At 46.4% G+C, this 19,662-nt stretch overlaps 3 protein-coding genes across 7 annotated transcripts; 1 reads left to right on the top strand and 2 right to left on the bottom strand.

Moving 5' to 3' along the window:
- Window positions 1-5: 5 nt before the first annotated feature.
- On the bottom strand, window positions 6-2,141 carry LOC112886148. The gene is made up of 4 exons (XM_025951945.1): window positions 1,999-2,141; window positions 1,550-1,787; window positions 732-792; window positions 6-622 (listed from the first exon to the last, which is right to left on the bottom strand). The coding sequence occupies exons 2-4, from the start codon at window positions 1,753-1,755 to the stop codon at window positions 350-352; spliced, it is 540 nt and encodes a 179-aa protein (XP_025807730.1). The 5' UTR covers window positions 1,756-1,787; window positions 1,999-2,141; the 3' UTR covers window positions 6-349.
- A 3,242-nt stretch (window positions 2,142-5,383) lies between these two features.
- LOC112884547 (E3 ubiquitin-protein ligase ORTHRUS 2-like) lies at window positions 5,384-10,045 on the top strand. Its single transcript, XM_025949954.1, has 9 exons — window positions 5,384-6,024; window positions 7,097-7,629; window positions 7,725-7,850; window positions 8,063-8,162; window positions 8,278-8,342; window positions 8,443-8,545; window positions 8,625-8,763; window positions 8,858-9,072; window positions 9,170-10,045. Exons 1-9 carry the CDS (start codon window positions 5,599-5,601, stop codon window positions 9,740-9,742), a joined length of 2,280 nt encoding a protein of 759 aa, XP_025805739.1. The 5' UTR covers window positions 5,384-5,598; the 3' UTR covers window positions 9,743-10,045.
- Window positions 10,046-10,375: 330 nt separating this feature from the next.
- On the bottom strand, window positions 10,376-17,839 carry LOC112884545 (protein MEI2-like 3). 5 transcript variants are annotated; one of them, XM_025949948.1, is made up of 15 exons: window positions 17,300-17,839; window positions 16,027-16,241; window positions 15,881-15,926; window positions 14,901-15,260; window positions 14,369-14,763; window positions 14,108-14,266; window positions 13,830-13,946; window positions 13,604-13,755; window positions 12,987-13,066; window positions 12,517-12,894; window positions 11,650-12,244; window positions 11,467-11,551; window positions 11,310-11,378; window positions 11,011-11,190; window positions 10,376-10,882 (listed from the first exon to the last, which is right to left on the bottom strand). In XM_025949948.1, the coding sequence occupies exons 2-15, from the start codon at window positions 16,132-16,134 to the stop codon at window positions 10,778-10,780; spliced, it is 2,829 nt and encodes a 942-aa protein (XP_025805733.1). In that variant the 5' UTR covers window positions 16,135-16,241; window positions 17,300-17,839; the 3' UTR covers window positions 10,376-10,777. The 5 variants fall into 5 exon arrangements, with proteins under 5 accessions (XP_025805733.1, XP_025805738.1, XP_025805735.1 ...); XM_025949953.1 differs by having other exon boundaries at window positions 14,901-15,161; window positions 17,300-17,835; XM_025949950.1 differs by having other exon boundaries at window positions 14,901-15,224; window positions 17,300-17,832.
- Between the last annotated feature and the right edge of the window lie 1,823 nt (window positions 17,840-19,662).

Here is a 19,662-nt window from a genome sequence, read left to right as displayed (position 1 = left end):
CAGAATAAGATAAATTTCATATTTCAACTTAAATCCAAATGTACCACGGTATTTACAGACACCGACACATGGACCCAACCTTACTGCATCTACTAGACACATACAACATCTACTAGGTACAACGAACAACTCATATGTACATTCGAAACCTCTGCTCCCTGCGATTGTGCAGTTTCAAAAGCCACAACCGCAAGGGCATCAGGCACTGGACTCAAGACTCTGACTCAGCTCTTGAATGAGCAGCTAGCAGCTTATAGAAAGAAACTAGTTATATCCTCAGGTGGGCCAGACAATGTACAGGTTGTGAGGGTGCAAAACAGCGTTAGGGTCAATGGGGATCATCAAATGCTCAGGCAAATGTAACTGCACAGTTGGTGGGCTCTTTGTTCCCGCAAGCAAAACCTTCGATTCTTACTTTTGGGCTGCTCGCCCCGCAAGACGGAGAACCTACTTCGACTCTTCCAACTCCCATTTTGCCGAAAGAGCTCCCTAGAGGAGAAAAGGATGGTGTTTTCTTACCAAACAGGGGGTCGTGGATAACAGGGTTGTTAGTGCGCACAGGAGGTGAGCCGCAGAAAAAGCCCGCCTGGCTGCTTGAATCAGTATCCACATCAGGGTCATTCTGAAACAGGGGAGAGCAAGTTGTCCATCACTCTAGATATCCAGAAGAATACAATAGTGCCAAAAACATGCAGTCTCTAAATTTTCAATACCAAGAAAACCACTTATACCTTGTTAAGGATGAGGTCAAGGATATCACAAGTGGAGTCCGTTCTATACAGTGGGAGTGCCCTGCCATCACAGAACACACACTGTCAGCAAAAGGGCCAGTCTTTTGCTTGGCTACTGCAACTGTCAAGCATCCAAAGTTTGCCAATCCTATATTCAGCGATCTGGAACGTACCATGCAAAATACAAAATCCTATCCATTGGTTATTACCTACTTTACCAGTACATGTAACCGCACCCAACATTTCCAGTTTGCCTAACTAATAAATGTGCACGATTGCAATCGTGACTTTGCAACGTACAGCAGTCTATCAGCAGGTATATTGAGTAGCATGTGCAACACTACATAAAGTAAATCGCCTGATTTTTGTTGCTAAATAAATGCAAATGCTGCTGACAAGAGCTTGTAACGGACATGTGTGAAATCCTGCCTGAATGAGTACCCTTTGTCGCCACATGTAACCCTATCCGCACGCAGCTAATGTGAACGTATCTCACACCATTTGTCGCGTTATACTGCATCATAAATTTGAACTTTTGAAGCAAGCTTGCATATCTATAATAATACTATATCTGCTGTCCTCGCTATCAGCATACGCAACTAACGCCCAACCAATTGGCGTTCAAAATCTAGCAGGTGCGCAAGCATGCAACCTATGCCCTACCAATCGGCGCTAAAAATCATTACACAAACATGCAGCCTATGGCCTATCCAGCAGGTGCCACAATTTCAGATAAATCAACTAACAGTAACCTAGAATTAAAAAATCCAAGGTTCATGCAAGTACGTGGTGGGTAGAGGAGACAGGAAAGAACTAACCCGTTAGGCTTGGGGCTGGGTCTATTGAGCGAGTCCATGAGGAAGGGCGGGCGGGAGGCGCGGCGAGGCTGAGGGCAGATGAGGTCTATTCGAGCCCCAGGCTGCGCATCCATCTGCCAAAACCTCGACCTTCGGTCAGGTATCGGCTCTACCCTGGAGAGCTGCTGGCCGCCCCCCGTGCCGAGCCTCATCATGTAGTGCTCCATGCCCCCAGCGGACTCCTGAAGTAGAGTGGCTCCTGAAACAGAGGCGAGATGAAATCGTTCAGCGGCTGGATCGACGAGCACCAGGTGCGGTATAGATCGTATTAACGTAGCGAAAAGCGCCAGACAGTAAGATCAGGGGCGGATCTTGCAGCTGGGTCAGATCCGAATAAAAACAGCTGACATTAGGGTTTGGGGAGCTCGGTTTCGCGCGGGGGGAGGGGGTGGGACGGAAGGGCGGCGTACCTGGTGGATACTCGTCGCCGGTGCCGGGCCCGACGAAGACCTGGCCGAGGATGGCGCCGCTCGCCCGCGCAGCCGTCGCCGCAAGGAAGGGAAGGCCGGAGCCCGGAGAGATAGAGAGGGAATGAACGGGAGAGACGAGAGAACAGGTCGGGTCAGGTGCTACGAGCACCTCAGGGGCGGTGCGGCCGTGTTGCCGTCCAGCCACGGCCACACGATGCGGAAACAACGGACCAGATCGATGCGGTGGGAGTTCTCAGGATATTTTGCATCGAGCCCCTTGAAGAAAACCCTCGATCCCATTTTAGTACTGACGTTGGCGCATTTCCTTCTCCGCACCTTGGACGGTTCGCAATGTCAGCGGTCAGCCAGCATTGCAAACCGTTCTCTTGCGGTCTTCCTCAAGGACCTGGACAAACAAGATCCAGCCTCCAAGGCAAACCGAAACAAAGTGTACAATTATTTTTCCAACAAATAGGAACCAAAGTCACTCGGGAACTAATTAAATTGAGCTTAGAAAGCGACTTCAACGTGTCAACATCCATACTAATATAGTATAACGACTTCTCCAAGGTTTGTGATGGTGTTTGAGATTTGATCCCGCTATATTCTAATCTTATACTCTCTCTGTCCCAAATTATAATTCATTTTAGCTCTTTTAGATACATATATTTTGCTATACACCTAGAAATTCCAAAACGAATGTAATTTGGGATGGAGTATTAGGGAGGATCCACACGACCAAGAGACTCGGAATTCTAGGTAGTCTATTATGATAATTTATGATTCGTTGGTACGTGCATTATGAAAAGTGTTATAGGTGCCACGAAATGTAAATTGTTAGACTATGGGATAGGTGAAACATTTCATTTTATCAACCTTTTGGATTTTTTTATGATCCAATTTTTTTGCATAATCCAGCGGGTCAGCGCACAAATAAGTCCCTATTTGCTGCATGAATGACCTAGTAGACATTTTTCTTCTTTCAATAATATTTTATCTCAATGGTTGTTCCCTATTGGCAATTGATTATTAAGCAGACAAGCTATAAAATAAACTAGATCGCTAGGTTACTCGTTGGCGTATGAAATTATCTGGCTGTGGATGAAAAATCTGCCTATAATTTAATCTATCACATCAAAAGAGTTTTAAAAGATTGCCACGATAGGAAATTCATCTCTTTTCCCTTCCATGCCATACGAGATAGTAGCACTAGATTTTGCCCTCATAATTTTTGATGCAGTGTGCACGTTCATATAAAAGATGAACAGTAAGAGAATGAATATGAAAAGTCTCCTGGTGTTTCTTCTCTTTTCCCTTTTCCCTTAGTATATCTCCGTTGGTTGGGTTGGGAATCCTTAAGGCAACATCATGTCTCCTTTTCTCTCCATTTTCCATTTCTCTATACATGAAAAAAAAGCAGGGAAGGAATTCGCTAGCTTATGCATGTATACTTTTAGATTGCATGGTATCTACTACAAATAGCAGTAATCATCAAATGGCTGATTCTACACGGAGGCGAGTGATTTTATCTTTTGAAAGGCCTATTGATACAACAAATTTGATATAGAGAGAGAGAGAGAGAGAGAGAGAGAGAGAGAGAGATGGAATCTCTCCAATACAAAAGTTGGAGAAGAATAGATAAGAGGAATAGGTTCAAATGCATAAAAAGAGGACTTTCTGCCAAGATAGTACAGGGAGAGAAAATGCCTCTGTTGTTGCTATCATCACTTCAACATATCGAAAGGCAACATTTAGAAAAGAATTTGGCAATGCCACTGTCCACCGCAGCTGCTTACCTGAATGGCATGGCAAGCACAGATTCAAGCTGGGCTAACATAAGATGAAGCAAATTATTTAAGGGGATGTTTGGATCTAGAAATTTAGTCTGGATCATATCGGATGTCAATAGAAGGATTAAATATGAGCTAACTATAAAACTAATATACTAACTGCATATGCTGGTGTTAATTCATGAGATGAATCTATTAAATCTAATTAATCCATCATTAGTATATTTTTACTATAGCATAATATGGTCAAATTATGAACTAATTAGACTTAATAGATTCATCTCGCGAATTAGTCTCTATTTATGCAATTGGTTTTGTACTTAGACTATATTTAATAATTCTAATTGATATTCAGACATCCGATAAGACATCCGATATGATATGATGAGACTAAAATTTAGTTCCGAGGAACCATGCAATTCTTGAGCTTGAGGTTGAGGACCTGACCGGTCAAGAGAGAGGGGACACTGTACACTGTCGTCATGTGATTTCGAAGCCTGTCACCCCCTGCGCGGGCTCCCCTGTTTCCTATTGATGACTCTTGGATCTTGCCAAGTGTCAACTGAAAAGCTTTTTAAAGAGAAAAAAGATTTGACCTTTTATATTGAAAAGCCTAACATACGTCTGATACATGATCCGTTTGAAATTATAAGATTTATTCGTTTCATTAGGATAAGTCTTTGACTAACAATTGCTTTAGTAATAAACCATTTTTGTGGTAACAAAAACAGCTCCGTCTCCCGCTAAAGCCGTTTCCAAAAAATTTGGCAAAACGGCTTCTTCAGTTCAGCTTTGTCTCCACCAAGATGGAAGCTGTTCATGAAGCTGCCACGACTTCATAATAGAAGCTGTTTCCGGTTTCATGGATGGCTTTAGACAAAACCAGTTTTCGAGCCGTTTTTAAAATCCTGCTAAAGAGGCTCTTACTATTTTCCACACATGCATATAATACCCTTAATACTTGTGGGTTACTTGTGTTAGAAAAGGAAAGAGTTGAGTAAATATTCGCTCGACGGTTTCTTACATATTTGCTATATGTTGAACTAAAAGTTAAATTATTAGAAAAATGATCTTTTGTACTGATGATTTTTTTGGCACGATCAAAATCTATAATGAATATTGAATGATTTATGACTAACCGTTTCAAACTGATTGAGGTGCCCTTTTCTTAAAAAAACATTTTCTATGCCATCGCCCGGGTGCGAGCATTTTTCGGTTTGACTCAAATTGAAAGGGGCGCGGACAAGAGTGTTCGGAGTATGCGAGAAATCAAATCAAATCAGGAGGAGGGGCAAAGGCGTCACTCCACGAAGCCGCCCAACGACTCTCCCCACTCCCCGTCTTTCCAATTGGCGCTCCCTTCCCGAAAGGCTCCGAAAACTTCTTTCACGGTCCGCACAGCGACTTCACATCCACTGAGCGGTGGGTCCGAACCTAAACAGGACCCGCTGGCAGTCAGAACACTGGCGAGTTTTACCGGAGAGATGCGGGCAGGAGGGTGCGACGTTTAGTGGGCCCCACCACCTCTCCCCCTCTTCCCTGCCGGGCCACCCATCTCATTTCCCCTTGCGCGTCGCAGCAGGGGGAGGAAGTGGCGGGGGGAATTGGAGAAATTGGAGAGCCGCCGCGCCCGCCCGCCCAGCGGCAAACCCAAAAATTTGAACCCGCCCCTCCCATCGCCTCCTCCCCTCCTCCTCATCTCCTCCCCCACTCCTCCCCGCAATCCCCACTCCGCATTCCGCCCGCGCAAAACCCTAGCTCCACCACCCCCGCGAACCCTCTCTCTCTCGCAGCCGCCGCCACCTCCACCATGCCCAACCTCCCCTGCGACGGCGATGGCGTCTGCATGGTCTGCCGCGTCGCCTCCCCGCCCGAGGTCGACCTCCTCCGCTGCTCCACCTGCGCCACCCCGTGGCACTCCCCGTGCCTCTCCAAGCCCCCCGCCCTCGCCGACGCCGCCAGCTGGAGCTGCCCCGACTGCTCCCCCGACTCCTCCCCGGCCCCGGCTCCCGCCGGCCCCGGGAACGACCTCGTCGCCGCCATACGCGCCATCGAGGCCGACCAGACCCTCTCCGACCAGGAGAAGGCGCGCCACCGCCAGGCCCTCCTCGCCGGCTCCGCCCCCGCGGCCGCCGATGAAGATGACGACGACGACGCGGCGGACGACGCCCTCGAGATCGTGGGGAAGAACTTCAGCTGCGTCTTCTGTATGAAGCTTCCTGAACGCCCCGTCACGGTAAGTTTCCATTCCGATTTCGTTCACCCACGCCTCTTCTCTAGTACCAGATCATCTTGCTGCTGAATGTCACACTGCGACTGCTCAGATCACATGCCCGTAGTGCTGATCAACGGAGTCATCTTCCGCATTCCTTTTACTTTTGCCCTTAGATCTTCTCCATTCCGATTCGATTCGGCCTGTTCACATCAAAATGCTCCTTCCGTATGTTCACGCCGTCTATTATTTATTTATTTCAGATGTGAGGATATGTTCCTAGTGTTTTTACCGTCACGTTGTATTTCCGTCTATTCTGCACATATATTCCGCTTTCCAAGCTAGAGCTACTGTGAGTGGAGTGGCATTAATCCCACGTTTGCTTAAATCTGATACAGAGAACGTTTTCTTAAATTTAGCATCTCTTTTATTTCCCACGTTTAGCTGCTCACCTATGTCGCTTGCTCACTTCCCATCATAATGTTGTTTGCTTAAATGTAGCATCTGTTTTTATTTCCTACGTTTATCTTAAAATCTTTCAAAAACGTCACCTGCTTGACAATGTTGTTTGCTAACTTCCCATATGAAATAGACTTGTTCGTCAGCATTCAGAAACATTAGCTGCCCACAGAGTTTGGAAACTTTCTGTAAATAAATAGGCTGTCCTTGAAAGTTAGCTGTTTGACAGTGCTGTTTGCTATCTTTCCATAACAAATAGGTCGCAGTCTCCTATCTTTGCTACATACTGCTAACTTTTGTTCAGAGCAACATTTCTTTATTTAGCATGCTTGTTCATTGGTAATGGTTTATTGCGCTTCCTACTCTCAAACTTACCGGGTAGCACGAGACATTCATAACCTGTTAGCTGTCATCATCAAACCATTCATTGTTTTCATTGTTCTTTAATTGGTAACTTATTGTCAGGATCTTTAGAAGATGACTAACATTGCAGTTTGAGAGTTTTTAACCCTTTGTTCTATACACATTCTTTGTATATTTCACTTTGTAAAACATAGTATGAATGCAACGTTTTATGTACCATCTATTCAATAATTGCTTGTGCCATTTCTAATCTACATACACTTGTCTTTTGCAGACACCATGTGGCCATAACTTCTGCCTGAAATGCTTCCAGAAGTGGATTCAGAATGGGAAAAGGACGTGTGGGAAATGTCGGGCGCATATTCCGGCCAAAATGGCTGAGCAACCAAGAATTAACTCTGCACTAGTTGAAGTTATCCGGATGGCCAAGATTTCAAAGAATCCTAACTCATCAGGCTCTACAGCTCCATATCACTATATTCGGAATGATGATAGGCCTGACAAGGCATTTACAACTGACAGGGCTAAGAAGGCTGGGAAAGCAAACGCTTCTAGTGGCCAGATCTTTGTGACCATTGCACCTGATCATTTTGGCCCCATTCTTGCAGAAAATGACCCCCGAAGGAATATTGGTGTTCGAGTTGGGGAAACATGGGAAGACCGTCTTGAGTGCAGGCAATGGGGTGCCCATTTTCCTCATGTAGCTGGTATTGCTGGCCAGTCTACATATGGTGCACAATCAGTAGCCCTCTCAGGAGGGTATCAAGATGATGAAGACCATGGAGAGTGGTTTCTTTACACCGGAAGGTAATAATAAAATTTTACCACTTGTTCTTTTTCATGAGGATCCCAGATGTGCTCTCCTTATTGAAACATCTGCAAAATTATATCTACTAATGCAGTGGTGGAAGGGATCTAAGCGGGAACAAGCGGACAAACAAGGAGCAATCATCGGATCAGAAATTTGAGAAGCTGAATGCTGCTTTACGCATTAGTTGCTTGAGGGGCTACCCTGTCAGGGTTGTGCGGTATGCTTCCTTTTGCCATTCTTACACTCGAAACTGTGATGTGGAGATATGACTGTAGAGCCCTGCCTGTGCTCAATAATGCCAATGGTCTTTCCTCTGTCCATTTCTTAGTTTCCTTAATTGTTAAATCCTGAGGTTTCTAATTTTACAGTCTATATTACTCCGTATCCTACAATCTTTGAAATTTTGTCTCGCTACATTCTCTTAAATAGGTCGCACAAAGAGAAGCGTTCCTCGTATGCTCCTGAATCTGGTGTGAGGTATGATGGAATTTACAGAATTGAGAAATGTTGGAGGAAGATTGGTATTCAGGTAATTTTGTTCTCCTGTGTACAGAGTGCAGATGTAGCTCCATGCTTGCATACCATGAGCTGACAAATCGAATAAATATATTGAAATGTAATGAATACTCTGTCTTTTGCCATAGGGTAAGTTCAAGGTCTGCAGGTATCTCTTTGTACGCTGTGATAATGAACCTGCTCCATGGACCAGGTTTGATGAAATACCGTGCCTTGTGGCTACCAGACTATAGCTCCTGATCTTAAGGAAAAGGGGCATGTTCTTGCTGACATCTTATGCTTTGGCTTTTAAGCGATGATCATGGTGACCGTCCAAGGCCATTGCCGAAGATAAAAGAGCTGCAAGGTGCAACTGATATAACAGAGAGGAAAGGACGCCCTTCATGGGACTATGTTGTATGTACCTCTGTCTCTTCTTCCAATGTTGCTGACTTACTGTACCATGTTATGAACTGCTTATATTTCATTGTGATAGGAGAAAGAAGGCTGGAAATGGGTGGTGCCTCCGCCAATCAGCAAGAAGCCCGTTCTCTCTGGGGATCCTGAGACTGACAAACGAATCCGGAGAGCAACAAAGCGTGCTCATATGTCTGTGGCTGAGAGGCTACTGAAAGGTTTGTGTCCTTCTGTTTGACCTATTTTGAGGTGACTCTTATGATGTTGTGAAAGCATTATCTCAGAATTAGTTTACATCCTCTGGTCCTGCAGAGTTTGCTTGTTCTATCTGCCGGGTGGTGATTAAAGAACCCCTTACTACTCCTTGTGCTCACAACTTTTGCAAGGCTTGTTTGCTTGGGGCATATGATAGCCAGGCGTCTATGAGGGAAAGAAGCCGTGGTGGTCGGACCTTAAGGGCACAGAAGATTGTGAAGAAATGCCCTTCCTGCCCAACCGACATCTGTGACTTCCTAGAAAATCCCCAGGTATGATGAAATATAAGTTTGTTGAGAGGCATATATGGTGCACAGATGGTAGAGTTGGTCACATGCTTTGCTTTGTGATGTTTTTTTTTTGTTTCAGATCAACCGAGAAATGATGGAGCTGATCGAGTCTTTGCAACGCAAGGCTGTTGAAGAAGGTGACACCAAGGTGGCTTCAGATGATCCTGAGGAATGTGGTGATGGCGAGTCAGAGGGAAATGATGGTGCTTTGGCAAAGGAAGAGGATGAAAGCAGCATGAATGAGGATGAGCAAGACAGTGCTGATGCTGATGGCTCTGTGAAAATTGTGGTTGAAATCAAGGAGGAAGGAAAAGATGATAAGAAGACCAAGATGGATGTGACTGAAGTGGTGGATGTGTTAGTTGAAGAAAAGGCTGTGAAAGAGACAAAGAAGCGCAAGGGTGATGTTGAGACTGGCACAGATGGTGCCCCTGCTAAAAGGATGAAGAAGAACATTGCTGCTGTGGAAGAGGCTACTTGCACTCCAGTGAAACGGATCAGGAAGAGTGGTGATGTGGATAGTGAAGGTAATGGTAGTCCTGTTGTGAGCAGTGGCCGCAGGGTGACTCGGAGCAGTGCAAATGCTAGTGAAGCTGATGATAGTCCGGCAAGGAGGACCAGAAGCCGTACCAGAGCTGATGCTGGTTGCTGATGGTGACGGATGCAGGGAAGTGCGGAAGCTGGTGGCCTGGAGCCGGATGATGTTGAAGGGAGGCTCCATTTTTTGGGGAGGTTGTATATAGTCTGGGAAGTTTGCTTTCTTTTGGTTGGGGTGATTGCTGCGCTTGTGGGGAACTGGATTGCGTGCAGCGCTGCATCTTGTTTCTTTTGGTTTGGTTTGGGGAAACCAATTGCCGCCTTGGGGATTCCCTGGTCGCGCCTCCTGGAATCCGGATGATTGTTTATCCAATATGCTTATAACCTATCTAAGTTACCAGCTCCATTGGACGTACAATTCCTGTGTATGCCTATGCCTTGTTTTTTGCGCGTTTGGTTTTTATCAAATTTGCTCGTTCGTTGCAACTTGCAAGTGCTGATGAGCTCCCTTCGAGCATGCATCATCACATTTCCCAGTCTCCTGCAACTAGAGGATCCCTGAGTTTGCTTGGGCCCGTAGATATCGCTATCGGTGGGGTTGCCGTAGATACACGAAGCAACCAGCAATCTTCAGGAACAGTACAAAGGACCAAAACACTAGGAATCAAACGTTTGGTCCACGACAATTCTTTACACACCGAAAGCATGCACGGATGAAATGAATGCAAGGGATGACAGCATGGCAAAATGAACCATAAAACAAACAATTCAAATCGATTAGCGTTTCACAATCTCAATAATTCTGCTGTACAAACTCATTTTCACCCGCCTGTCCGCCTGAAACACAGCACACCTCTCTACCATTTCTGCTCTTCACCTGCTTGCTCTTCTCCGTACATATAGGTTGCTCGATGATAAGGCAAAACTGAGGCATAATTTAGGGTGAATCTTCAGCAGGCCCATGCAGAGCAGAGTTCTTGTTAATCGTCGAACTCATGTCACAGCCTTGCCGATGAGGACAAAAAGAAAGAGAAAGAAATCAAAACAGGGAATGGTTTATTACAGGTTCTTCAGCCTCCAGTTAGTGATCAAACATTACTTATCCCCAGTTGGGAGCCGACTTGAACTGGGCTCTCTTGCTATGGTTTTCTTAGTTAGGTGAGGTCGATGGACTTCCCTCTTTAGTGTCTGAACCAGTGAGCGGTCTGTTTCTCCCAGAGCGAGTCCGGACATTGTTCCCCACAGGGAAAGGCTCCTGAACAGAATGCGTAAAGTTAAGGATTGTTAATCTTAATGTGGGACTGACCCATGGACACAATATGGTATTCACTACTTGTAATCTGGAGGTTTACAGCGATGACAACAGCAGCAAGATATACGCACCTGATCTCCAGCATTTGGACCATCTTTGTGGAAAAGCATAGGACGGCACCATTTTTCTTCATTCATCAGGCTAGAATTCTGAAAATGGGAAATCAAAGCATTCCTTCCTTGGATCCTGGCGTATGCAAGTGATGCCACTTTCTCACTATTGAACTTCTCCCATTTCTTGCCATTGAATGTCTGCACAAAATTATCAAGCTCCAATTACTTCCTCCCAACATATGTTCAATCCAAAAGGTGAGTTAAACTGGCGAATGCAAGTGAGTTATCTAGTAAGGCCTGAGGACATAGCCATATACCTTGTAGAATGGAACTATGTGCTGTGGATCAGTCATATTGATGAAAGCATAGCCCACATTACACTTGTTCTGAGGAAGGCAGACATTGCAAGAGTCAGTGCCTGGAATCTTACTGCAAGTTTCAACCTTCATATTTGGGGGAAAAAGAATAACATACCTTAAAATCAATTGGAAGATAGATGAAATCATATGTTCCTCGGTGATTCTCGTCAATGACAGCCAAAAGTAGCTTACAGTTGTACCTGTTGATAGCATCGAGGGTAGTAAGTCCAGGGAAGAAAGAAGGCCAAAATGATACAGGTAACACGGAATTAAAAAATGGCACAAGGTGTACACAAACTTGTTAGGAATGTTTTTGATCATCAGTGTGGTGCGCGAGTCTTCACCCTTCGCAATCCGGTCAAGGTCAAGGTCAAATTGCTTCTTGTTTTCAGATTGGGCAGCATTTCCATCATGCCTGCGGCTCCTGATCCGATCATTAGTGGCATCATATGAAGTAGAAACACGCATCATTGGACCCCTTCCGTTGGTTGCATGAAATATTTGTTGAAGTGATGGAAACCCAGCATTTACAGGGGAGAACATGGTCTCCCTGTAATTTCCTCTGGCAGGTGCAAATACAGAGATATCTGATGGATAGAGTTGAGGGCTACCAGGAAACCCTACGTTTTCAAGTGATCCTGGATGAAAGGAATGTACATTTGCAAAACCACCAACATTGCTTGGAGCTGAACCCAGGTGATGTTGGTCCATAGGATGAGCACCAGTGTTCCGCATATGAGGTGGCATGGCAAGGTAACCATGCATATGCATTGGTTGATGGAAGTTGGACCACAACATTGGAGCAGAGGGGCTCTGAGGAAAACCATTTGAGTTATTCCAGGTGTGGTGATGTCCATGAAGGGGGCAGCTTCCAATTTCAGTAACTCCAAGTGCTGAAAAAAATTGAACTAATGAACTTTGGAACAGAGGAACAAAAGAAAATCCCAAGAAGTATAACATCGGCTAACACATCAACAAACTTATATCTATATAGTATATACCGATGCCTCGAAACAGCACAGACATGTAACACAATCTAGTGCCAAAAAAAGTGTACTCTTGTCATAAAGAACTCCTATTTTATAAATCCATGTTAAACATGAAAAGCAATTAAACAAAGTTTTGCAAAGACAAAACTACAAGCAGTTCGGCAGAGAATTTTTACTTTCACTTTGATCAGACGAATGACCATGATGATCACTGGAGCAGATTTTATGGTTATTATAGTCCACTCCTTCAGTTAGCCTGAAGCCCGAATTCCTGGCACTTAATGTCATGGACTTGCCATTGCAAATGCCATTATGACACTCTGGCAGTGAGTGTGGGTGCAAGGCTTGCAGTCCACGTCCAAAGCTTCCATGACCGAGCGACCCATTAAATTCACCAAGGGTAGCTTGATTGTTGTGCTGACGTGTAGGTTCAATTCTGATAGGTGATGACAACTTCTGAGAACCATTCACAGAGAAGCCATGGAGCTGTGGTCTAACTGGAGAATATAAATTATGAATGGTGCCGTTCTCCCAACTTTTAGGGTCTGACTTTCCTGTTTAACATGTGAAAAGGAGATGCAGGCTAAAAATTTATGAACAGAAGAGGTAAATCATGTAAAAAATAGCTAAAACATATATCACATACCAATAGTCCCAGGTGGAGAGTTCTTAAGTTGGTGAGTTACAGTATCCTGTTTCCATTCTCCAGAACATTGCTCCGTGAAACTGTTAAAATACACATGAAACAAGTTACTTCAACACACAAACTGATAGGGTTTGGTGGCAACATAGTACGACTTGCCAAGCAGAAAGCATGAGATCGGGAGTTTAGAATTCAGATGCAACTGTACAGCCACTCATTCATTAGACATGATAAAAGTAATAGTTGCCTGGCCATTTGGTTGGTTCTCATGCAAATACTAAAAGTTAAAAGAGTGAATTGTGATAGTCAAACAATTACATCAGCACAATAAATGCTAAGTGGAACTGTAAAAAATATGAAGGGGCATTCATCTGCTCTACGTCTATGAGCATTTGCAGTATTTTATACCCCCACACCCCCCCCCCGCGCCCCCCCCCCCCCCCCAACACCCCATCCCACCCAAAAGGTTACTGTTATATTAGTCCAAGACTCTCATGCCATGAAGAAAAGTGCATCTCTGACAACATAATCAGTCCTTATGAAGGTAAACAGCAATGTAAAATGCCGGTACAACAAGATGTTCACAGAAACAGTGAGGAAGTGCCAGCCAAGCTAATTACCATAATCCTGCTCCTTCAGAACGGCTATGCTCAACCTTGATTTTTGAGCATGCCATATCACCCTTGTTAAGGTTATTCAGCGCTACTTCTGCTGCTCTGACATCATAGAATTCTACAAATATCTTATTGCTGCCTGTAGGGGCCTTGCGAATCTATAACTCAAAAGGAAAAAGATGGTCAGAAGATTGGATATCAAATTTCGTAAGGCAGAGTTCAGAAATACTACCTCCTTGACATCACCATAAACACTAAATATTTGGAGAAGATCATGTTTGGATATGGAAGAGTCAAAGATAGATACAGCCAGTATTCCGTTGTTGGCATCTCTGTTTAGAACATTTTCCTAGTGAAGTATCATAAAGAGAGAGCATCAGTACATTTGATAGATTCGCAGCAGCATTAAGCTACTCTAGTCTTAGTCTACCAATTGAAGAAGATTTTGAACCATATTATCATGCAGTTTATGAAACATTTCCACTTCGATAAAACTGTTAGTGTGTTTACCTTAGTAATGGAAAATTGAACATCAAGGTTCATCAGCCCCAGAGGTGTGTTATGGAGTGCTCTCATTGCATTCTGTGCAGCTCTTATGTCATAGTAAGACACTGTAACAAATCCATGGTTCTTGCAGGACGTGTGAAGTGCTCGTATGTCCCCATATTGCTGGAGGTCCATATGAAAAGATGTTACATATCTGAGCCCCAAAGGACAGCATTTACTAAAGCAAAATGAAATATCAATAAAGAATGAGGAAAGAGTTCAAACCTGAAATTGAACCCTTAGCTCAGAATCTTCAATGCTCGGGTTAATATTTTTTACAATGAGAGCTCTGGAAGGGTGTTTACTAATAGAATGCTTCCCAGAAAGTTGACTCTCAAAGGATCTTTCATGAAATTTGTCACAATTGCTGGAATCATCATTCTCTAGCTCCATACCTCCTCCAGTGTAGAATATATCTTCATCAGCATCATCCTGGTTAGACAAGCCAGCGCATTCAAAGCCATCAGTGATTCCAGATATCAAATCATCGTCATCAGGAAGGAGGTCTCCAATAGTTTGAGCTTCCATTTCTTTCATGGACCCTAGAGGTTCATCTCCCTCGCAACCAGAGTTAATTGCATCAGCAGATTGGCCAGGAACGCCACCTACCATCATCCTTGCTGCAGAAGCAATAAGGCAAGGGGAACAAAACATTGTCAAGGTAAGTAAAGAAACTGACTGATGATGTGCCAGCTGTCCAGCCCCCCAATCTCAAGTAACACAACCAAGTTTTTTGAGAAGTGCAAAGGGAACTCACATTTGCTACTGAACACTTCGGATAAGGAGCTGGATGAAAGGTAGTTTCCATAATCATGCACATGTTGATCAGCACTAGTTGGTTCAACAAAAGCTGTCCCTCTAGTAGACGAACCAAAACTGGATCTGGAGCTACCGAGGATATCTCCCCATGAAATTGATGGTAGGCTTGAAGCATTTTCTTCTTGCCCCATCAAATTACCGAGGCTAAGCATGTCCAGTTGGCCCTTGAAGGCTTGCCCTCGTGGATGTTCCAAACCACCTACAGGATTTGCGCCCATGGAATGGACCTTGTCAAGTGGAGAAGCGAAGGCTGACTTGCTTCCTGACATTAATGGACATGAACGAATACACTCAGTGCCTGAAGAGCAGTTCAAGCTATTGACTTGTCAAGTTACAGCCTTTGAAACGTGAGTCGGATGATACGTCAATCAAGGCATTTAATTGCTAACTGCGCTTACTGAACCTTCCAACTAATTCCTACCTAACTGTCTTGATCAGAAATTCTATAAACATTCCAGTGTAAGAAAAGCTCGGGCACATTCCCTGCCCAGTTGCGTCCAAAATTCTTACTAAATATTGGATGCTGATGAATTATGCTAGCTTCTAAATTGTTGCAACAGGCCAGCAGCCTAACTTTCTAGGTTTAGTCAGTTAGTTAAGGTTTGAATGAATAGGCAAGAATCGAGCAGGAGAACCAGCAGGCAGAATATCCCCCCTGGTGCATAAACATGAAGCATGAGTTTATGAGCTGTTTTTCTGCAGCATGAGTTGGACAAGGCAAGTTAGGTATGCATCATTTTAGGAGATTTTATTGAAGGCACAATAACTCTGCTAACTGCCAACAGCTAGTATGGAAAGGACCATACGTTTTGTAAGGGTGTATGAGGAATTGAAAATATAGCGCCTAACCGACGATTTCAATCATGCAAGAAGCAAGAATCATGAACAAATTAAAAAAAAATGAAGCATGATCCGCACCTTTGTGGTCGACCCTTGACTCTGATTTCCAAAATCCGACTTGCCTCTGCATGAAACATGGAAAGTAAATCACGTCGATGTAGTGCTAGAGATATTGCATTTTATCAGAGAAAAAGAGAGAAAACAACAAGGTTTTCATTGCTAACCTCAGCAGGGACGAGATCCTCTGAGAAGAATGATGAGGACGATGATTCTGGCAGTGTGGCAAAGGGCGACAGGTGGCCCCTGTCGACAGCTCCAGATGCTATCACCATAGGTGCAGGAACTCGTGCCTCGGACTCACTTCCCTTTGCTTGTGTATCCCAGTTTGTTGACCTCAACTCAATCCCTGGATGTTATGGCCCCTCTCATTAATTGCCTCCTGCTTAAGAAATTTCAAAGGTTAAGATGAAAGAAATATAAAGGCAAAGATAGCAGGAAACGAAGATGGGATTTGTATCTTGTGCAATCGCGGGCACGCACTCCCCTCTGAAGCACAAACTAGTAATTCCTAATTTTTATCAAGGCAATGGAAACAAAAAGGCGTGGGAGAGTGGAGAAAAGGTAAGGTGAGAAAGAAGTTGCTTCCTTGTTTCCCTAAGGAAAAATAGCAAGTTCAGGTAGGTAGGTGCTTTGTCCGTCACATAGAAAGGATTGTCCTCCCAAAATTGGAAAAGAAGAAATGGGATCGGATTTAAACAGGGGTGGGGAGAAGGGAGGAACAAAGAGAGGGACAGAGAAGGGGGGAAAAAAGAAAAGAAAACTAACGGACCTCTTGCTGATGCACTGCTGGCTCCTCAGGCTGCCTCAAACAAATAACAGAGGAGAGGAGAGGAGCCTGCTCTGTTCTACTGGCGGGTTCGGGTCTGGGCTCTCTCGATTATATGACGAGCAGGCCGGCAAGCAGAAGCGCGCTCGAGATTGTGTGGGGGTTTGCTTCTCCCTGGGCGTAAGGCAGCGGTGGATTGGAGGCGTGGAGAATGAATCGCGAACGCAATGCGACGCGGCGGGGGAGGGGGGATATCTGGGGATAGGCTACGCAGCACGCCTACGCGATTCCAAAACCCCACCACCCCCAAATCCTCCCCGCAAGCAAATCAGCAGGTGGTGTCCCGCGAAAGCAAGCATTCCCGGTGGATTTGCCCCCTTCCCCCGGCCGGCCGTCCGGCCGGCTGCCTTGTGTTTTTTCTTTTTCTTTTTTTTGTTTCTCCCGCACTGCAAGCAAGCTGAATCTTGGAGGCAGGCAGGAGCACTAACGCCCTGCCGCCGCACGCAACGCAGACTTACTAAACCGCTCTACTTGTTCTTGTTAGTGGAGTAGCATCGCATGCAAGGCAGAGCAGGGAGTAGTAAAACGACGAGCTCTGCTGAATCACCCATTCGATTCGGAGTAGTCAGGCGCAGAGTGTAGAAGATGGTGTGTGTGTGCCATTGCCATACCTCTGCCATGCTTGGTTGCTTGCGTTCTCTCTTTCCGCTTGCTTGGGCCGACGGCGGTGAGGTGAGGTGGCTCGCCGGCCGTAGTCCAAGGAGGAGGCGAGGCGAGGCGAGGCCTTTCTTTTCCTTTTCCTTTCCTTTCTTTTCTTGCTCTGTGCTCTCACTCCTCGTCTCCTTGGCTTTGATTTGACTGATGAGAGAGAGGGACGGAGAGAGAAACAAAACAAGGGGAGTTGTGCGATGTTGGGTGGGGAACAATAATGATGGAGAGAGAGAGAGAGCAGAGCAGAGCTGCGAGCTGCGAGGAAGGAAGACAAGAACAAGCAAGCAAGGAAGAGAGGAACGACTTGTCTCTCTCTCTCTCCCTCCCTCTCCCTCTCCCAGTCTCTCTCTCTCTGGCTGGTCGCGCGAGGAACACGAGGCGGGAGCTGAGATGAGCGGCGCGATGGAAGGAAACGGCTCCTGCTCCTCCTCTCCAAGCCACGGCCATTACTCGTGCCTGCACTGCACGCCCTTGCCATCGAGAACGTCATCGCTAGCCACGGGCACAAGCACACATCCTTTGCCATCGTTCCTGCTAGCTCATAATCAGGTCGCTTTGGATCATCCAGATCGGAGGGAACAAGAACGCTCAACTCGTGGATCAAATGCAAATCCTGGGATCTCTCTGTGATTTCTCCGTGCTGACATGCATCCGATCCGTCCGTTCCCTGTCGCTGTCCCACGGTTGGAACCAGAAAATATTATAATCAATCAAACAAACATACCGGCGTGGGCCCGCGCGCAGGCATATCCTTCCTCTTCTATCCGCTTTTTTATTATTATTATTATTATTATTAGGCCAGCTAGTTGTCGATTACTCCACTCCACAAGCGAAAGCAAGCGAGGCTGGATGGGGAGCAGGCATTCCGCTTCGCCACATCACATTCACATACTAGTAGGCTTGCGGAAACAAGCAACCGCAAGTATATGGCAGTACAGCATCGGATTTTCTAACGAAACACCAACAAGAGAATCCGCCGGTGAAGTGAAGGTGGAGGAGTGGCGGCTTGGCGAGTTGGTTTTAGGAGGGGTCTTGGTCGCTCTTCGGTCGTCTTGGCCTTGGTCTGGTCTCGTGGAAAGAGGAGGGCACAAGTACACCAGGACAGTGGACAGGCACACATCGCTCGTGAAGTTCCGATGCGAGCACTCTCGCCCCCTTTGTTCGAGTTTGACCACCAGGCGGTCCTCTGATTAGTATTGATCACTTCAACTTGAGAACTACTCGTAGATATATAATGCACAGTAATTAGCATTAGGACTGTCAGGAGTGTACTGTGATTAATCGAATGGAGCGTGGAGAGACAGGGATTCATAGTTTCGTAATCATACTGCTGGGTATGTCCTCCACTATTGTCACGGGCAGTGGCAGGGAATGGCGTGGTGCCATCTCCTCTGCAGATGCGAAGACTTCCGAGAGCAAGGAAACGGACGACTGCAAAGGCAACTGCAGTCTGCAGAGAGGTATTGACAACCCCTGCTCCGCTGCTCACGGATATACGGCAGAGAAAACAGCACGCTGCTACAGTACCACAGGAGAGAGAGAGAGAGAGAGCTGTATTATTGTATTAGGAAATAACGTGACTGAAAGTTCCTTTCAAAAAAAAAATAACGTGCGATACATGTGTGTGCTATTACTACTATGGGCATGGTATGGCTGATCTGCCATGCCTACGTTGGGCGTGACAGCCACACATGTTTAATCGTATCAGTCTTAGTTAGAAATAACTAAATCGTGCCGGTGGTTTTCACTTGCATGATCGCATAAGGCTATCTCCAGCCAGGGCCTGTAAATGGTTCGGTACCGTATCGCTGAAGGATACTGTAGCACGCTAACGCTCCATCGGTGTTCTCCAACGCCCGCACAGACGGAGGCAGGAGCGGCGTCCTCCGTCGCCTTTGCCCGCCCTGTTCGCGCTCGAGGCGGCTCCCGCGCGCGGGGCGGCAGGCCGCGGGAGGGGCGGCGGGGCTGCGGGGGCGGAGGGGCGCAGGGGCGCCGGGGGGAGGGGCGGAGGGGCTGCGGGGGCGCAGGGGCTGCGGGGCGGGGCGGCAGGTTGCAGGGGCGACGGGGTGGGGCGGCGGGGCGGGGCGGCGGAGCAGGGGCGCGGGCGGGGCGCGGGAGGGGCGGAGCAGGGGCGCGGGGCTGCGGGGCGGTGGGGCTGCGGAGCAGGGGCGCGCGCGGGGCGCGGCGCGGCCGGCGGCGGGGCGTGGGAGGGGCGGAGCAGGGGCGCGCGGCGGGGCGCGGGGCTGCGGGGCTGCGGAGCAGGGGCGCGGGCGGGGCGGCGGGATTGCGGAGCAGGGGCGGTTGATGCTCGGGGAAAGTGAAG

This window comes from Panicum hallii, chromosome 3 (genome assembly GCF_002211085.1).
Source record: "Panicum hallii strain FIL2 chromosome 3, PHallii_v3.1, whole genome shotgun sequence".
NCBI classification, from domain to species: Eukaryota; Viridiplantae; Streptophyta; class Magnoliopsida; order Poales; family Poaceae; genus Panicum; species Panicum hallii.
Note: the sequence above shows the minus strand (reverse complement) of the source record. Positions and strands in the feature narration are given on the sequence as shown.

Coding starts and splice junctions, on each gene's coding strand:
- LOC112884545 (XM_025949948.1), bottom strand. CDS start 16,134: ATGGTGATAGCATCTGGAGCTGTCGACAGGGGCCACCTGTCGCCCTTT. Junction 13,756..13,829: donor TTTATGGTGATGTCAAGGAG/GTAGTATTTCTG, acceptor TTTGAGTTATAG/ATTCGCAAGGCCCCTACAGG. Junction 10,883..11,010: donor GTCCAAATGCTGGAGATCAG/GTGCGTATATCT, acceptor CATTCTGTTCAG/GAGCCTTTCCCTGTGGGGAA.
- LOC112886148 (XM_025951945.1), bottom strand. CDS start 1,755: ATGGAGCACTACATGATGAGGCTCGGCACGGGGGGCGGCCAGCAGCTC. Junction 793..1,549: donor CCCAGCCCCAAGCCTAACGG/GTTAGTTCTTTC, acceptor CTGTGATGGCAG/GGCACTCCCACTGTATAGAA. Junction 623..731: donor TTGACCTCATCCTTAACAAG/GTATAAGTGGTT, acceptor CCCCTGTTTCAG/AATGACCCTGATGTGGATAC.
- LOC112884547 (XM_025949954.1), top strand. CDS start 5,599: ATGCCCAACCTCCCCTGCGACGGCGATGGCGTCTGCATGGTCTGCCGC. Junction 8,546..8,624: donor GCCCTTCATGGGACTATGTT/GTATGTACCTCT, acceptor TCATTGTGATAG/GAGAAAGAAGGCTGGAAATG. Junction 8,764..8,857: donor GGCTGAGAGGCTACTGAAAG/GTTTGTGTCCTT, acceptor CTGGTCCTGCAG/AGTTTGCTTGTTCTATCTGC.